The sequence below is a fragment of the Hemitrygon akajei genome, chromosome 5 (assembly GCF_048418815.1).
Source record: "Hemitrygon akajei chromosome 5, sHemAka1.3, whole genome shotgun sequence".
Lineage (NCBI taxonomy): Eukaryota > Metazoa > Chordata > Chondrichthyes > Myliobatiformes > Dasyatidae > Hemitrygon > Hemitrygon akajei.
In genome coordinates, this window is record NC_133128.1 from 168489471 (window position 1) to 168509701 (window position 20231).

Below are 20231 nucleotides of genomic sequence, written 5' to 3' on the forward strand. Positions count from 1 at the left end.
ACAGGTTGGAAAACCTGTCGGGTAAATGTTTCATTCTCTCTCTCTCTTTCTAACAAAAGTGCACCAACGCGACACCACAACCGACGGCGGCTGGTGGAACTGCAGTGACCGCAAAAAGACTTTTAAATATCCAGTAAACTATATCTACATTACCCCTAGACAACTGTAGAGCTTATTTCTGATTGATTATTACTATACCTGTGCTTTAGATTGAGTTGTGACGACGTATATGATCTGAATGTTTTGTATTAACCATACGTTTGTGCCCCTTTATAAATAAAAACGTTTGAAAATAGTAGCATCAGGCTTTGGTGGATCCATCTATCTTTGCTGGAAAACTACCCGGTTACTGGGGAACGTAACAGTTCAAAATTGGCCTGGCCATAGAAAGACCAAGTCCAGTGAATTTTTAACTTTGATACAGCAGGATATACTGTAGGTTATTTGGAAATTTGGGTGGAATAATTGCAGATGGAGTTTAATCTGATGAATGTGAAGTGATGCATTTGGGAGGTCAAATGCAACAGACGTATCACAGGATCATTAGGAACATTTGTCTACAGAGGTATCAAGGGGCACAAATCCACGGTTCCCTGTAAACAACACAAGCACATGCAGCAGTAATGATGGCATATGGCAATATGTATAAAAGCTGTAATACGTCTGTTGCATCTTCCCATCAAACCTGACCAGGTCCCTGCTGCTGAAAAGCATCCACATAACATGATGCTACCTCCACCATACTTTACAGTAGAGATGGGATGCATAGTATTAGACTTACACCAGAAATATCACTTACTGTTGAGGCAAGAAGTTACACTTTAGTCTCATCCTGTCACAAAACCTTTTTCCACAATTTTACTGTAACTTCTAAGAGGTGCTTTGCAAAGTCCTTAAAGGAAAGCATATGCTTTGTTTTTTTCAGCCAGGGCTTCTTCCTTTCCTCTCTTTAATAAATCCCCTTGTTGTGCAAGGCCTTGGAGATTGTGGAGACATGAACTTCATTTCTAGTTGTAGCCACCAACTTCTGGAGCTCACGCTGTAACCGTTGGCGTCACAGAAGCCTCTCTTACAAGTGCCATTTTTCTCTGGTGACCATGTTTAGAGGGGCAGCTTGGCTGAGGCAGTGTGTTATGGTTTCATATCTTTTTCCACTTTTTTATGATGGACTGAATTGAGCTCTGAGGTATGTTCAGTGCCCTGGAGATTGTCTTGTATCCTTCCCCTGATTTGTGCTTTTCTCTTGTCATTTCCCTGACTTGTTTTGAATGCTCTTTTGTTTTCATTTTGATTTGGTCTGTTGAAAATCCACTGAACTGTTGTACCTTACAGAGAGAGGGAGTATTTATTCTTATGAATTCATTGAAAACTTTTTTCTTTTTTCTTCCAATTTTCTATGTCAACAAACTGGATGATTTGCTAAGGTAATATACAGTATTGCACCTGAGGAAAGGTCGTGTAGTAATTACAAAGGGATGAATACTTTACCAGCTTCACCATTTCAGTTTTTAATTTTTAGTAAATTGTTGACCGGTTTTGGAATTTTTCTTTTGATTTGACACGATGCACAATGTTTTATAGATTAGCAGAAAAATCCTACTTCAATCTATTTTAAATTTAGAAAATGAGACAGTAAGATGTGAAAATAGTTCAGGGGGCTGAATACTTTTTCAAGGCACCTGCAGACAGCGTGGAAAGTATGAGAGGAAATGTTAAATATGAGAGTGCGCCTAGTTAAAGTTAGAGGTAAAAGGTCAGAGGAGGTTTGCAAAGGAAGTTTGGTAGATCCCTGGAACACAATTCCAGAGGTATTTAGAAAGACCCAAGAACAGGCTGGGATAGAGGGATATGGACCACACGCAGGCAGATGGGAGTAGTTTAGATTGGCACCATGGAGATGTGCTGGGCTGAAGAACCTCTTCCTGTGCTGTACTGTTCAGTGTGTGATTCATGCACAGTTACTGAATCAAACTGAAAGTTGGAGGGTAGGCCGCCATGAATCCTCTCTCATAAAGTGGATTCAGTATACATTTATTTTCTTAGTCCCCAAAAACACAGTTAAGATTTCTTTCGGATATGCTTCTTGAGAATAATGGACAGAAGTTAGTTTTGCACAGGTGGGGGCAGTCAGGGACAGAAACAGTTTTAAACTTGGCCCACAACAGTTTGTCTAGGAGAAAAGTAGGGTAAATAAAAAAGGAGGAAAAAATAAAACCTGAAAATACTCAAAACAGAAGCTGTTGCTATCGTAGGGAGAAAAGACAGCTTATGATAAAAAAAACTCATTGCCATTTTAATTGTGTTCAGTACCCCCTACATTTCTGACGTTTGCTTTTTCCTGCACTCAGATAAGAAAAGCTTGGATTTTTATATAGGGCAGGATATTTGGGTAAGTAGCAGAGTAAAAAATCTCAAATTATTTCACATGTATTTCCTTTGTAGCATTATTTGCTGCTTTGCAAAGGTTGCAGTGAGGCTGTACAGCAGGTGCTGCACAGAAACAGAACTGCAATGAAAAGATATAGTGGAAATGGAACTCAAACTATGGCTTTCTCCAGTTACAACTAGATGAAGAGGAATAGGATGTAAGTAACAGTTGCCTTGGAGGTGCAAAAGACATATAGGTGGTTTCCAGCAAGGACGTTGTCTTCCATTTGGCACTAAACTTGCACTGGCATACAGGGAATTGCTGACGTTGACTTTATTTTATAAGACCATAAGACACAGAAGCAGAATTAAGTCATCTGGCCCATCAAGTCTGCTCCGCCATTCAATCATGGCTGACCCTTTTTTTAAAAAAAGTCTCCTCAACCCCAGTTCCTGGCCTTCTCCCTGCAACCTTTGATGCCATGTCCAATGAAGAACCTATCAATCTCTGCCTTAAATACACCCACTGACCTGGCCTCCACAGCTGCATGTGGCAGCAAATTCCACAAATTCACCACCCTTTGGCTAAAGAAATTTCTCCACATCTCTGTTTTGAAAGGGCACCCCTCTATCCTGAGGCACTTTATAAGAGAGAACTAAACATCCTTATCATTTTGGCATAAAGAAAAGTTTATTTACTCTAAAAACAATCAATGCATGGGAGAGATTAAGTGATAGTAATCATTATGAATGTCCATTGAGAACCAAATCTGACCAACAATGACATCAGTTAGTGTTCTCATCATGTTTATAGACTTGCCTAATGGCCACCGACAACAATTTAGAAAATACATCCCAGAATGATGCATTTCAGTATTTCTTGTTCCATGAATCAAATGGGAACATTTAAGACCAGATGACTACTTCTGGAAAGGGCAGAATAACCGATAGTGCATTCACTGGACAGTGGGGAGACAATAACAGAACTGGATCCTCTTCAATGATGAATCAGGAAAATGGATCATTCTGTGAGCCAGATTAAAAGAACTTACCTGCACGTAGCGAAAGGGGGAAACTGAACACCTTTTTCTTTACATTCGCTTACAAGTTTCTCCTTGACATTCCTGCAGAGGTCAAGTACCCTAAAAATACACAGGCAGAATACTGAAGTTATTTACAACCGAAAATATCATCTGCTTAACAAATGCTGGTGAAGTGTCACTTAAAAAAACATTCCACTGAACTAATTTTTTGTAATTACAAGAGTAAAGACAATGGTACATGATTTTAAAAAGGTCAAATTATTTATTTCTTTTGTAGTCACATAATTCAGCATTTTGTGTTGCATTTGTTAACTACTGATTGACTGTACACATAGCAGTAGTAGTCTCTCGAAGTCCGAGGAAGACGAATGTGTTGCGCAGTCAACGTCTGTGGGCACGCATATGACTTCTGAGGCCGAAGTCCACATAACTGACTTGTTAAATAACAATGATATACTAGTTCAAATACAGATTGCTGAACAATATGAGAAATATTGGTGTGAAAAGAAAACTGGTTAACCAACCGAAAAGTCACCATTGGGGTGCTCCTGGGATTAATTTTGTTACCTTAAAATTGAAAGCCCTCGCAACCATTGAGCACATCTACATGAAACATGTCGCAGGAAAACAGCATTCATCAGAGATTCTCACCACCCAGACCATGCTCTTTACACGCAGCTGCCATCAGGTAGAAGGTACAAGAGCTTCAAGCCCCACACACCACCAGGTTCAAAAACAGTTACTACCCCACAACCATCAGGCTCTTGAACAAAAGGGGATAACTGTAGTCACTTGCCCATCCATTGAGATGTTCCCACTACCAATGATCTCACTTTAAGGACTCTTTATCTTGTTATTTCATGTTCTTGTTATTTATTACTACTTGTATTTGCATTTACACAGTTTGTTTTCTTCAGCGCTCCAGTTGATCTTTCATTGATTCTGTTACAGCTACTATTCTATAGATTTGCTGAGTATAACCGCAGGAAAATGAATCTCAGGGTTGACATATATGTACTTTGATAATAAAATTTGCTTTGCACTAATCACAATCTGTATTAATGACTTGGAAAATGAGATCAAATGCATTCTAGTCAAGTGTGCTGACAATTCAAAGCACAGTGGGGATACCAAACGTGAGGAAGCAAATGTTTGCAAAGAGATATAGACAAGTAGAGTGGGTAAAAATCTGGCCGATGGTATGTTACATAGGAAAATGCAACGTTATCCACCTTGGTAAAAGGAGAAATGATAATATTGCTTAAATGGGGAGAGAGCTCATTTTGGATGCTCTCAAATATGAAGCAGATTACCATCAACATACAGTTAGGAGGCAAATGTAACATTGGTATTTATTGCAAAATGAATGTGTATAAAAGTAATGAAATCTTGTTAGAATTAATGCTGTTAAGTCCTATCCCATAGCACAGTGTAGGATTATGGTTTCCTTATTTGAATATATTTGGATCAAAGGTTGTTTAGAGAAGATACACTAGTTTAATTCCCAAGATGAAAGAACTGTCCAGTGAGGAAAGCTTAAACAGGTTTGGCCTATATTCAGTCAGAACTTAGATGAATGACAAGTGACTGCTTTAATTGGTCTCCCTCTCCCTTGTTGCTGCTGGAGAACGGTGCCAGAGTCTTGGGTCATGGACAAGGTTTAATCAACGCAGTGTGTGGACTGGACTTTTATGTGTTTCTGGTTTCTGGCTGCTCCTTTTCGTTGCTATTTTGTGTGATTTTGATTGGGGCTGAATGGCTCTGCGGCCTGCAGTCAACAAGCAGCACAGCCCTAGACTGAACTGAACTGAGCTGAAACAGAAAATTCCTGGACTGTTTCATTGATTTTTGTGGTTTGATGTTTTATATTCTGTGTTTTTTTGCTCCTTTTTTAAAAATTTGTTCTTTCTTTTTTTGGGTTGGTGGTTTGATGTTTTTCTTTGAATGGGTTCCATGGATTTCTTTGTTTTGTGGCTGTCTGTGGAAATACGAATCTCAGGGTTGTATAATGCTTACATTGTTTGATAATAAATGTACTTTGAATCTTGAATCTTTGACATTGTTGAAATAGACATGATTCTGAGCAAGACTGTAAGGCAGATGATAAGAGGATGTTCCCCGTCATGGAGGAATTTAAAATTAAGGAGCACAAGTTTAGAACAATAGCTCAGTCATTTAAGGCAGAAGAGGAGGATTTTCTTCTGAGGGTCATTACCATTGGAATTCTTTACTCTTTCAATTATTGTGGTTGAATCAGGGACAATCTAGGTTGGACAATAGGTGACAGACTGTTGTCTGTATCCCAAGAACAGCAGACAAAAAATATATTCAAAGCCAATTTTTATTTAATTTGTAAGTCCATCAAGGGCTACAGGGAACAAGCAGGAAAATGGAGCCAAAGCCAAGATCAATCAGATTTAACCCTCTGAATGATGGAGAAGACTTGAGAAGCCACTTGCCCTACTCCTGCTCTTACATTTGTCAAGATTAAGGGGCAGCGTTATAGTATTGTACAATGTGAAGATGTAAAGTATTAACTTTAAAGCTAGTAATTAAAACATTCAAATTCATAACCATTTCACAAAAAGAAGTCTAAAAAGAATAAAAAACAATACTCTGCACCAATAAACTGTATTCTGACAACACCGGCTAAAACTCAAAAGTCTAAAATGATAAAGTGAGAAAGCCAGTGCATGAAAGTTAATAGTTTTTACAAAACATTTGAAAATTATGTCAAGTAAGTAATTTGCATTAGCATCTATAGATTGAGGGGAAAAAACCATGACCCATCTCTGGAAACTGAATTGAGTGGATGGTCCCACAGTGATGCTGAGGGTGAAGCCATTTGCAGTTCATTGGCTACAACAGTATTGCCAATGACAATTCAGTAAATCTCTTTTTCTGCTTGATGCAGCATTATTCACTGTGTGGGGTTGGTGTGGTGAAGGGGTTGGTTGGTGAAGATTGAATTATCATCTAATTCTGAAAAATGGGCTTATTTTTAAATTTTGATTGCATAGTAATAGACAATGCTTTGAAACTTAACTCCATAGAATTACTGTTTTACTTCAGTCTTATGGTAATCAAAGTCCAAAGTATCTCTACCAACTTTAAGCCTGTCATATCAAAGGATGCTCCAGTTATGGTAATGAAGAATTGACATGCAGTGGCCATATGACAGGAATAGACACCAAATACATTAATTACTCCCAGCACTTCTTAAAAGAATTCAACTTCAACTGAGCTACACATACTGTTTGTCGCTACCTAAAAGGAATGTGGACTACCAGGCTATAAAACAATAATTCCAGTCACCCACACAAGAAATACAGGAGTGCATATCTGGACCTTCCAAATGGTATCATTAATGAAAGATCCAGGCATAGTATTTTAAATTTGTATTTTAAATTGTTCTTTAAATAAAACTACACTATTTCATCAAGCAATAACTGCTACAGCAAATAAAATAATTTTAATAACCATTTTGAGAATTATTTACCTGTCCCAAGGAACAGAGGTTTCAAATGATTCGCCTATGATGTAATAGTCCATGCCCAAGTCCTAAAGAATGCACAAAACTATGTTATAAAACTATGATATGATCCTTTTACAGTTTTTTCTAAACAGTAATTATAAAATATCAGTAAATATTTCCCCTCAGAAAATACTGTGAGCTTATGGAACTTATTTCCCTATGATTACCCCAGTGGTGAAGTAACAGTGACAGTGACAAAACTAAATAACACTCCAAGACTGGCATGGCACAGTAATGACTGTGCACAGCTTGATAAGAGCAAAGAGAATCCATCAAGATCCATGGGGACTACATTTATGGTCATTATCTGCTGCTCAAGGAATCTTGATTTGGAATTACTGAGGTGGATTCTTAGTTCTGGGCACTAACATGCATCAGGGAGTGAAAAAGATAACCGAATATAGTTCCAAGAGAGAGTCATTAAACCCATTTAAAATATTTCAGGATTTGTCACTCAAGACACATGGGATTGGTACAGATAGGTACTTGATGGTTAGAATGGACAGGCTCCTTAACAAGGTACATAACAGCCCGTGGTATCATGGTACTAACATGTATTGAGACTGCTTCTTTCACATTATATGTCAATAATCTGAATGACCAGTCTGATGGCTTTGTGCCCAAGTTCACAGAAGATATGAAGATGAGTTAAGGACCACACAATGCTGCGGAAGCAGAGAGTCTGCAGAAGGATGAAGACAGATTGAGAGAATAGGTAATTAACTGAGAGAAGGAATATAGTGTAGGGATGTGTATAGTCATGCACTTTGGTAAAAGGAATAAAGGCTTAGACTATTTTCTAAACAGGGAGAAAATTTGAAGATCAGAGGTGTAAAAAGACCTGGGAGTCCTTGGGCAAGATTCCCTAAAGGTTACTTGCAGTTGGAGTCGTTTATAAGGAAAGCAAGTGCTATGTTAGCTTTTATTTCAAGAGAATATAAAAGCAAGGATGTAATGCTGAGGCTTTATTAAACATTGGTCAGATGGCATATGGAGCATTGTGAGCAGTTTTCGGTCACTATTTAAGAAATGATGTGCTGGCATTGGAGAGGGCTCTGAGGAGGTTCACAAGGATGATTCCAGGAATGATAGGGTGAACAAATGAGGAGCATTTGATGTCTCTGGGTTTGTACTCATTGGAGTTTAGAAGAATGAGGGGGAATTTCAAGCAAACATCAAATATTGAAAAGCCTAAATAGAGTGGATCTGGAGAGGATGTTTCCGATAGTGGGCGAGTCTTTGACCAGAGGACACAGCCTCAGAATAGAGGAATCTGCATTTAGAACAGATATTAGAAGGAATTTTTTTAGCCGGAGGGTAGTGCATTTGTGCAATTCACTGCCATGGAAAGCCGTGGAGGCCAAGTCATTGGGTATATTTAAAGCGGAAGGTGATATATTCTTGGTTAGTCAGGGTATAAAAGGTTACAGGGAGAAGGCAGGAAAATGGGGTTGAGAGGATAATAAATTAGCCATAATGGAATGGCAGAGCAGTCTAAATGGACTGAGTGACCTAATTCTGTTCCTAAGTCTTAGTTCCATATTTAGACCATACGATGTTGTGACCATGACAAAGACGCGGTTGAAAGGGACAGGAATGGGTGCTTCATGTCCCAGGTTTTCAATGTTTTAAGAAAGATAGAGAGAGGTAATAGAGGGGTGGGGTGGGCTGGTAGGAGTTGTGCCAGTAGTCAGGGACAATAGATAGATAGATAGATAGATAGATAGATAGATACTTTATTCATCCCCATGGGGAAATTCAACATTTTTTCCAATTTTTTATCAGAGCTGCACTCAGAGGGGACGTAATGGTAGGCTTGTCCACTGAGTCTATATGGGTACAAGTCAAAAACAGGAAGAGTGCAATCACTCTGATGGGATTGTACTGTATACACCAGGACATTGAGGAACAGACATGCAGGTAGAATAAGGAATGGTGTGAAAATAGGGCTGCTGTTGTGGGGGACTTCAGCTTTCCTAACATAAACTGAACCTTCTTAGTGCAAGTGGCTTAAATGGGGCATCATTTGTTAGTGTATCCAAGAGGGTTTCTTAAATCTATATGTAGATAGTCCAAGGGGAGAGACTGTACTGGACCTGATGTTGGGTGATGAGCCTTGTCAGGTGCCAGAACTTTCTACAGATAAGGATAAGTATGGACCTTGCAGAAGAGGGTTAAACCAGAGCACAGCAAATTTGAGAACACTAGGCAGGAACTAAAGAGAGTTAATTAGGAACAGCTGTTTTTGGGCATGCCAACATCTGACATATGAAGGGTGTTTAAAGACCAACTACACTGAGTACAGGACAGGTATGTTCCAGTCAGAAAGAAGGACAAGGTAAGAGAACCTTGGATGTCAAGAGGGGTGATAAATTTATTCAAGAAGAAAAAGGAGAAGTATATAAAGCTTAGGAAGCTAGAACAAACAGGGCCCTTGAGGATTATAAAGAAGCCAGAAAAGAACTCAAGAAGGGAATTAGGAAAGCTAAGAGGGACAATGAAAAGTCTTTGGCAAGTAGAATTAAAGTAAATCCCAAGACATTTTATACATACCTGTCCATCAAGAACAAGAGGATAACGAGGGAGAGGGTAGGACTACTCAAGGATAAAGGTGGGGGGGGGGGGGGGGGGGAGAGGAGGACATTTGCTTCGATTCAGAGAATGTGCATGAGATCCTTAATGAGTAGTTTACATCAGTATTTACCAAGAAGGAGGTGAAGGATACAGGAATCAGTGCCAGAGTATTAACATGTTAGGGCATTTCAAAGTAAAGGAGGAGGTAGTGTTGGGTCTGTTGCAGAGCATTAAGGTGGATAAGTCCACAGGGCCTGATGGGATATACACCAAGTTATTAAGAGAGGCAAATGAAGATATTGCTAGGGCCTTCGTGAACATCTTTGTCCTCTCCAGCCAAAGGAGAGGTCCTGGAGGACTGACAATTAGCTAATGTTGTTCCATTATTCAAGAAGGGATCCTGGGATAATGCTGAAAACTATAGACTGGTGAGTCTCACATGAGTGGTAGAGAAGTTACTGTAGACACTTCTTAGGGATAGGATTTATGAGCATTTGGAAAATCATCACCCAATTAGGGAGAGCCAGTATTACTTTGTATGGGGCAAGACATGTCCTATCTCGATTGAGTTTTTTGACGAGGTGACAAGAGTCATTTGTGAAGGTGACAACAGCTGTGATGTTGTCTACATGGATTGCAGAAAGGCTTTTGACAAAGTCCCTAATAGGAGGCTCATCCAGAGGATTAAGATGTATGGGATCAATGGTGAACTGGCTTGCCCATAAAAGAGAGGGTGGTGGTCAAAGGGACTCATTCTAGCAGGATGAGTGTGGTACATGGTGCTCCACAGTTACTTGTACTGAATATTTACAAGGATGTTGCCAGGACTGGAGGACTTAAGTTATAAGGAAAGACTAAATAGGTTAGGACTTTATTCCTTGGAACGTAGAAGATTGAGAGTAGATTTGATAGAGTTGACAAAATTAAGCGAGGTATAGATAACGTTAATACAAGGAGGCTTTTTCTATTGAAGTTGAAAGGGACTACAACTAGATGTCATGAATTAAGGGTGAAAGGTGAAAAATTTTAAGGGTACGAGTGAGGAAATTTCTGCACAGAGGGCCGTGAGAGTATGGAACAAGCTGCCAGCACGATTAGTGCATGCGAGCTCGATTTCAACTTTGAAGAGAAGTTTGAAGGGAATGGTAGGGGTAGAGGAGGCTATGATCCTAGGGTCGTTCGAAGGGAGTAGGCAGTTTAAATGGTTTGGCATGGACTAGATGGGCAGAAGGGCTTGTTTCTGTGCTGTACATTTCTCCGATTCTATGACCTCTGCTGCTTGTGATGTATATAATTGACCTGGATGAAAATGTGGATGGGTGGGTCAGCAAGTTTACAGTCAATATGAAGATTGGTGGTGTTGTGGATAGTGTAGATGACTGACAAAAAATACAACAAAATATAGCTCAGTTGCAGATAAGGTCGGAGATATGGCAGATGGAGTTTAACCCATCAAATATGAAGAATAAAGAGACAGTACACTGTTAAAGGCAAGATCCTTAACAATGCTATGAGCACATGGATCTTTGGGTCCCAGTTCATAGTGAAAATAGCTACACAGGTTGATGAGGTGATTAAGAAGGAAATATGGCATGCTTGCATTTATAAGTGGAGGCAATGAGTTGAAAAATCAGGAAGTTACTTTGGGACTCTGGTTAGGCCACTTCTGGAGTACTGCATGCAGTCCTGGTCTCCCCATTATAGGGAAGATGTCGAGCCTTTGGAGAGGGTGCAGAAGAAGTTTACCAAGATGCTGATGGGATTAGAGGGCATGTGCTATAACCATCTGGAAAAACTTGGGTTGTTTACACCCAACAGAGATTGAGGGAAGAACTGGTAAAGGTTGATTTTTTTTAAAACAAAATATACTTTATTCAAAAATAAAATTATATACAATAAACCATTGCTGAAAATATTGGAGAACTACTGGTCTGCAGTAAATGACAAGCTCAGAAAAATAGGGATTCATCAAAAAAAATGATGCTGAAAGTCATAAAGGGTGTTTAAAAGTGGCAGCTATAAAGGTCGTGCATCCATTGGTTATCTTCCAAAATTCAGAATACAGAACAGCTCCAAAAGAATATTAGGTAGGAATTGTAACCACATTGTTTCAAGCAGGAGGATAAGAGATAAAACAAGGAACATTTGACCAGTGCATGACATGAGTAAGAAAGAAAATTAGAGTGGTAAGAGCATTCAGAAAATAATTGGATTGGGAAAAGCAACATGTATTTAATTGAAATAAATTATTTTTGACAGAATTGCAAGGTTCAATAGCAGACTTATGAAGATATAATTGGAAAAGTCTATTTTTAATCACTCATGGAAACTCCAGAATATGCTGCCAGTTCTGCAGTTCCTACATAATAAAACCTCAAAATCAAGATGTGTTAACATACCCGAATGTATGCAATGACAAATGTTAGCATATAGCCCCGCTGTCCATTATCTTCTCCAGCTGCCAGGCCTCTGAAATTAAAAACATTCGTCTAACTAAAGACAAGGCAACACTTTACAATTTTTATCTGTTGATTTGTTGAGCATTAATTCAACACTTTGTTTTTCAACACATTCTTAAGTCTCTGCAGCTCAGGCATCAACCTGCAATGGTAACTTTTTCTCACTCTCCACCAATGGTTTCTTAAAATGAACACCAGCTGATGCAAAACAATAGGAATGGATAGATCATTTGGAATGACATGAAATGCTGAACAAAGTAAGGATTTTCTTCTTTTGTACTTCAAGTCAAGTAACTTTTTATTGTCATTTCAACCATAACTGCTGGTACAGTACACAGTAAAAATGAGACAACGTTTTTCAGGACCATGGTGTTACATTAAACAGTACAAAAACTACACTGAACTACGTTAAAACACCACAGAAAAAAGCTACACTAGACTACAGACCTACACAGGACTGCATAAAGTGCACAAAACAGTGCAGGCAGTACAATAAAGACAATAGGCACAGTAGAGGGCAGCAGGTTGGTGTCAGTCTAGACTCTGGGTATTGAGGAGTCTGATAGCTTGAGGTTAGAAGAGTTTGTATGAGGGGGGCATGGGGTCCTTCATAATGCTGTTTGTTTTGCGGATGCAGCATGTGGTGTAAATGTCTGTAATGGCAGGAAGCAAGACTCCATGATCTTCTCAGCTGACCTCACTATCCGCTGCAGGGTCTTGCGATCCAAGACGGTGCAATTTCTGAACCAGGCAGTGATGCAGCTGCTCAGGATGCTCTCAATACAACCTCTGTAGAATGTGGTGAGGATGGGGGATGAGAGATGGACTTTTCAGAACCTTTGCAGAAAGTAAAGACGCTGCTGGGCTTTCTTGGCTATTGAGCTGGTCTTGAGGGACCAGGTGAGATTTTCTGCCAGATGAACACCAAGAAATTTGGTGCTCTTAATGAACTCTAAGGAGGAGCCGTTGATGTTCAGCGAAGAGTGACTTAACAACATACGCGCAGTACTTTTATGAGATGTAACAAATTGAATTCATCCCATTGTCCATCCAGGCTCCCTGGTCCAGATACAGAGGAATAACCTAGCTGACTAAACCCAGCAGCTATCCAGCAAGGCATTGCAAGATTACAGTCAGAAGAGCCTCAGGTGACCTTCTCTAAGACCCCACTGTCAGAATATCCTAACCGCCTTTAACGAAGTCAGGAATCAAGATTTATCTTCTAGAGTCATAGAAAAGTACAGCACAGAAACAGGCCCTTCAGCCCATCTAGTCCATGTTGAAACCTTTAAACAATTCTGGTCAAAGCTGTCAATGGTTAGTAAAAGTGTAAAACATTTTACACCCAATTTCCAGATTCATACAAATTTCTGTAAGTAATTAGAGGAACTAAACCACCATGAAAATAGATCAGAGCCACCTACCAACTTTTTAGTACATGAAGACGAGAGATGGAACAGAACCAGCTGTCAGTGCTTAGTAAAAGCACCAACTTCTGACTTTCAACAAGTGGACTTCCAACAGTCTTGGCATTACTTAACTGGAATGGCTGATTGGAGTAGAGTCCACAGCCCCATTAACACTATTCTGTAGAACTCATCTTCATTTGGATAGAAAAGGTTTAGCAGGTTATGGGGCAAATAGGACAAGCTTGGAGGGGCATCTGGTCAGCATAGACCAATTGGGCCAAAGGGCCTTTGTCTGTGCTGTAGGAATGTGACACCATTTGCCAATCAATTTATAGTTTATACTTGGTAAATAATCTCACCAATGGCATAACAAATATTAAATTACATAATTTATGATGGGAAATGATACAACCAAGTAATTAAAGATACCTATAAATAGCCAAAATCCTTTTCTCCATTACTGGTTTATATGCTACATCATAAATTTTTGTTACAGAACCTTGTAGTTCCGTTACATTATATTAGTCACTTCTGTTCACTGTTAATTTGTGGGTTTTTTTCATTCATTTAAGTTAGCAGTTTGCTTTGCAACAACCTGAAAGCTAACTGGAACAAAGAAAATCGAGTTTCAAACAGCACTGTCCTGAGATTTTGGAGCCTTACCCAACTTTAGCAGCAATATCGTAAACATGCTTTTCTTGCTGAAGAACCTTTTCTCTGTTACCTTCAAAAAGTAGGGTTGCTACACATAATTCATTGGGATCAAAACCCTTGAACTGTGGAGATAAAGAAAAAGAACAAGCATTTTCAAATAGAATTTAGAAAAGTAAGATGGATTACATATAAAACTTAAAGATAAACAAATTAATTTTCAAATACACACCAGATTTTAATTGTAAACTCATGCAAGGAATTCATTTGAAAACAAATGTCAAACACAAAGTAAGGACAGGCAGTGACTAAGATGAGACCACACACACCAAGTAGTGGTGAGTTATAAGTTATAAATTAGAACTTTTTGTGACCTCACTCAAGCCTTTGAGATCAACTGGGAATGATGGCATCCAAGCCGGAAAACTAACCAATAGGTCGACGTCAGAACAAATCTAAGTGAAGCTACATGAAGCGTTCTCACAATGATGTTGTACGCTACTCCACTAAAGCCACTGTTTTTTTAAAAATATCTAACTAAGAAAATAACTAAACAATAGTTGGCTGTCAGTGCTCTCTTTCTGACAATGCTACACTTAAGAAAATGTCAATTCTATTAACTACTTCTTATTGCAGCGGCACCAACCAGTATACTTTTTTAGCTGCAAATACAACCAAATACAGAAATAGACCAATAAGAGTCTATTAAAGCATCTTTGAAAACAAAATAAAAGTACTGAATGAAAGCTATCCTGAGACTCCAAAAGTTTTCCAAGTCATCCAGAATCAGAATCAGGTTTATTATCACCAGCATGTGTCACGAAATTTGTTAGCTTTGTTATCGTTTGACTATGTAATTAGATTTTTTTAAAATGTTGTCTGGAGAGGGCTGTTTCAAGGGGAGACTGGAAAAGGCTGGGTTTATTCTCACTAGAACATAGGAGACCGAGAAGAAACCTTATAGAAGTTTATAAATGGATAGATAGTCAGAATATTTTTCCCACCAGAGGGCCAGGGAGAAATTTTAAGGAGAGCTTAGGTTTTTTTCCATTCAGAGGGTAGTAGTTATCAGGAATGAGCTGCCAAGGATGGTAACAGACAATTATATTTAAAAAGGAGCTTGTCAGGTACATAGACAAGAAAGGCATCCAGGAACATGAGCCTAATGCAAACAAATTGGATTGGTGTGGATAAGCAGCATGATTGGTATAAATGAGTTAGGCTGAAGGAGGCAGTTTTGTGTTTTGTGATTCTATTACACAACATAAAAGTGCAGGATAAACACAATGAATACAATGTAACTACAACATTCAAGATATTGGTCTATTTTGTTTTGCCAGCTGAAGCTAAGGCTGTATTATGTATCCTAACAGATCTGCTCACAATCATTCAAATAGTTGCCATCATCAAGCCAAAGTGTCCCAACCTTAAGCTCACTAAAATCAAACCTATTATATACTGTCACCGACAAAATTTCTCTCCACAACCCTTAATCGAAGCAGCTATTTAGTCCTCTTTCCATCCTGCAGATGGCCTTTCACCATCCTATAGCTTTTCTCTTGCACTACAGAAACAACACAAAGTACCAACCAAAAATAGGCCAGAGATAAATAAGTGTTCGCCAATTCTCTCAGTTGGAACAAAAATACTCAATTTGAAACCAGGTTTTGTATGGTAGACGGTATGTTGGGAATTTTCTTTATGTCTTATGTTTAATACAGCTGGTGGAACAGAAAAACGTAATTTGGTGAAATTAGCCAGTTATGCCCCCTTCTATCCTCATTACTAACTGATTATGCTAATAATTAAAATACAAGAACATATAGTCAGTGTTAGAAAGGCAGCATCCATCATTCAGGACCCCAACCATCTAGGGCATGCTGCGATCTGGAGGTACAGGAGCCTGAAGATCTACAGCTCAAAGTTTAACAACAGCTTCTTCTGCAATGCCATCAGGTACTTAAACAACCTGAAAGCCCCTAATTCTACCTCAGACTTCACTTCCCTGAACACACACTAATGTCATTATGTCTTTTTTTTGTCATCTATGTATAGTATAATTTATGTAAATTAACAAAATTTGTTTATCATATTTAGTATGCATAGCTGCTGCAAAATTTTCATGGCATTATACTCTGGGTATGTACGCCCATGACAATAAACTTGAGATTCATCCATTCTAGCTACTTTCTTCCTTGTACTAGACATAGAACAAAGCAAGGCCTTCAGAATCTGAAAAGAGGAAAGTAGCAAGTTTGCCTTGTCATATGAATCGTTTAATTCCTTAGATATCGTGTATTGCTTGGCCTAGACACGGCTTTTCTGTGATGATAACTACACTCAATTAAAGTCTGGAAGAAGAGTCTTATGTTAAAAAGTGTACTGAAGGAAGTAACATTGGAGATAGGAAAAGGCCATTCAGCACTTCATGCAAGAAAGGAATAAATAATTAAATAAAATCGTGGCTGATTCTGACTGCAGAACAACCCTATATCCTTCAACCCCCTAAAGAGACAGAAGCAGGTTCTCTGGATAGCTGCTCAAAGTAGAAGAAGCCACTCTTATCCACATGGCCCTCTACAAAAAGAAAGAGTAAAAAAATTTTTAAAACACTGAGAAATACAAATGAAGACTTGGAGTACAAAGCATATTGATCCAATCTTGAAATAACCAAGGGTATCACTAATAAGTCTATCAAGTACTTAGACAGTAAAATCTAAGGTATATTACAACTCATTCACTACAAACTTTGTATATTGCATTTTACTACAATATTGGGATAATGATATTTGATTCAATAAAGATCAACATTATCCATACTATCTTCGACATAAACAATTCTGCTGGTATTTTCTATCACAGCCTTTACCTTTTAAAGGCTTCTAAGCTTGGGTATCTACAATTTGCAGTTTTCAACCCTTCATGACAGCAATGTCTTGCAAAGTGATTTTAAAAGTTTCGAATCTTTGGTATTTATCAGGGCACAATACCAACAGCTCACTGTAAGTTTAACCAGGATGAAATTTGCAGAGCAGGCTGCTTGTGATGGACCATGCCTACTGGCTGCTCCTCTTAAACTAGTGCAGGATCAGATATTTTAGTTGTGTATACACAGGTAGACCTTCTCTCCACTCCACACAATCCACCTCTCTTCACTCCCATCTCCCCACTCACACCACCCATGACATGGACTGACCCCAACCCCCACACAAGTCCTTTCCATTCCTTTCACATATATAGGCTCTGAAGCTCTTTTCCTATGCTGTTAGGTATTAGTTCAAGCATCACATTTAGCAACAGATTGACTGAACAGCCAATTGCATTAAAGAACTTTCACACTTAACAGATGTAAAGGTACAACTTTTACTTAGAATTAACTCTTTAAAAAGTAAAGAAACTGAATATGAGAACATGTAGCGATGTACTACATACAGAGCTAGAGACAACGACACGCAGTCAGTAAGTTGTCTTGAGAATAGTTTATTCAAACATCGCGGCGCTGGCATTTAATCCCTAGCGCCCGCCCTCTCCGGGCGGAAATGACGTCAGAGGTGCATTACCAACGTCTCTCCCCGCGCGCTGGCTATTTGTGAGCTGGTTTGCCTGCGCAGAAAGTGGGTCGCCACAAACATATATAAAATTGTGAAAGCTGAAATATGAAACTTAAATCAGTAACTTTAGATGTTTTGTCAAGCTAACACATTTTCAGTTTAAAATGAATCATCCTCTGCCCCAAGAAGATGGCCATTTGCCAGAAAAAAAACTTAGTCAGATTTCGCACTAATAAGAGGGAGATTATTTTCTCATCTACTCTGGTGGAACAGGCTGCAAATAATGGAGTCCATACAGCAGCAGGGAACCAGTGATCTGATTCAGGATTTCCACGTTAAAACTGCACTGCCTTGAGCTGTACAGAAAAAATAATGATCAACCCCACTTTCACCATCACACGATTTAAACCCTGGTCAGTCACACAAGTCACCGGGTGTTTCTGACGCAAGAATATTGCTGATGACTGACTTAAATCATGCTGATTAACTGGACTGATAAAACCAAACATTACTACTGTGTTAACTGTGCACAATACTAAGGAAGCCAAATTTGATCTTGTAAGACAATGTAGGCTATAAGGGTAACGGGCACTTCAAGGCAGCACAGCTGTAGTGACCATCAAGCAATGATCCACACTAATACAATCTCTATTTTCATGTTGCATCTCCTCCTCCTCTCTTCAATTCTCCTGCCACCCACCCTAATTAGAAGTAACTTTACAGTAGTCAATTTATGGTCTGATCAGCAATTCTTTGGCATACAGGAGGAAACCTGACTCCTCCTTGGGGGAAACCCATGTGGTCACAGGACAATGTGCAAAGTCCACTCAGACAACACTAGAGGTCAGGTTTGAACATGGATTGCTAGAACTGTGAAGCAGGAGGACAATCCACTGTGCCATTCTTCTTGTATCAGAGGAAATAGACATCCTAATGCTCAATGGTACTAAAATGCAAGGCCAGTGCTTCTTCTGCTAGCAAACGGTTACAGGTTTAGGAACAAAGTATGTGTACTATAAGGGATGTCATTTCATATGAGGCTGTGATGCTTCACTCCCGGATGAGCTCATCTCATTTTTATGGACACTTAAAGGCAGAATAACACTATGACTGTGCAAATCTCCACTTATCTGGTGACCCTGTCATGTCTGTCTCAGAAGTTGATGTCAGAACATCCTTAAATAGGGTGAACCCTCGCAAGGGTCAGACCCGAAGGTGTACCTGGCAGAGTACTGAAAATCTGTTCCAATCAATCGGCTCAAGAGCTCAAGCACATCAACTTCTCAATGCTGTAGTCAGAGGTTCCCATCCGCTTCAAAAGGACATCATTTTGGTGCCCAAGAGCAGAGTAAGCTGCCTCAACGGCTATCGCCCGGTAGCACTCGCACCTTCTGTAATGAAGTGCTTTGAGAAGTTGGTCATTGCTAGAATTAATTCCTGCCTGAGCAAGGACCTAGACCCATTGCAACTTGCCTACTACCACAAAGGGATACAATCTTATTGACTCTCTACATCTCTGGAGCACCTGGACAACAGCAAAAATGTAGGTCAGGGTGTTGTTTATCGATTACATCCTGGCATTCTATACCATCATCCCCTCAGTACTAATCTAAAAGCTTCAATACCTGGACTTCTGTACCTCCCTCTGCAGCTAGAGTTAAAACTTCTTTAGTGGGAAACCACAGTCAGTGTAGATCAGTAAAACATCCCCAGCTCACTGACATTCAACACAGGCGCACTTCACGGATACCTGTTTGGCCCACTGCTCTATTCTGTTCTACAACCATGACTGTGTGGCTAAGCTAGGCTCAAACAGCATAGTCACTGATGGTGCCAATTGTTGGCAGTATCTCAGATAGATTGGCTGGTTGAGTGGTGCTGCTGAACAACAAATTTCATGACTTATGTCAGTGATAATAATCCAGTCTATAATTTATCATCAATGTAACTGTTAAATAGGAGATCATAGTGACATTAGTCTAAAAAGCTGCAAGGCAGTAAGTCTATTTACAGAAACTATCGGATATTTCACATCAAAACTTCTGGAAGGCTTTAAATTCTAATGAATACCTAAACCAGAGTTAAATTACAAAAAAAAACCTTAAATAATTTAACACAACTCTCCATTATGGAAGAGGTAAAAGGATAAATGCATTCAACACTGCATTTTAAATAAGCCATGAGCAACTTGGCCTAAAACAAGGGATTTTCAACATTTTAGATATCAAACACAAACACAATTTGGGAAGCTGCGTATTCACTTTTTAAATCTGACAACAAATTGGCTGTTATTTGGGAAATCTGGGGCATGCAGGGCGTCCAGGTAGATGTAGCCCTCTGGTGGAGAGGCTGGTCATGTCTGTACCGGGGCAACTCACTCACCTTTGGGCCCTACCGGACACTCAGCTCTCACCGGCGATTGCAAGTACCTGTTTGCATGTGACAGTGGCCACATCCCAGTACACCACTTTGACAAGGTGAGGGGGAGCTAGTGGGCCTCCTACCCCAGTGAGATAGGGACATGCCTGTCCTAGCGCATGAAATTACTTCTGGTGAACTCAGCAGATGAAGTTTACATTGATATCCAACAGCCAGGGAGGCGGCTCTGCAATGTTTCATGGAGAGGAAAGGGCATGGTGAGG

At 39.4% G+C, this 20231-nt stretch overlaps 1 protein-coding gene across 1 annotated transcript in view; it reads right to left on the reverse strand.

Moving 5' to 3' along the window:
• The window catches only part of agps (alkylglycerone phosphate synthase), a 166252-nt gene that overhangs the window by 30744 nt on the left and 115277 nt on the right, over positions 1–20231 (reverse strand). The window contains exons 14-17 of the mRNA XM_073047139.1: positions 14051–14163; positions 11919–11988; positions 6910–6971; positions 3420–3509 (exon numbers count right to left, since the gene is read on the reverse strand). Coding sequence (XP_072903240.1) covers positions 3420–3509; positions 6910–6971; positions 11919–11988; positions 14051–14163 — 335 coding nt within the window. The remainder of the gene's footprint in view (positions 1–3419; positions 3510–6909; positions 6972–11918; positions 11989–14050; positions 14164–20231) is intronic.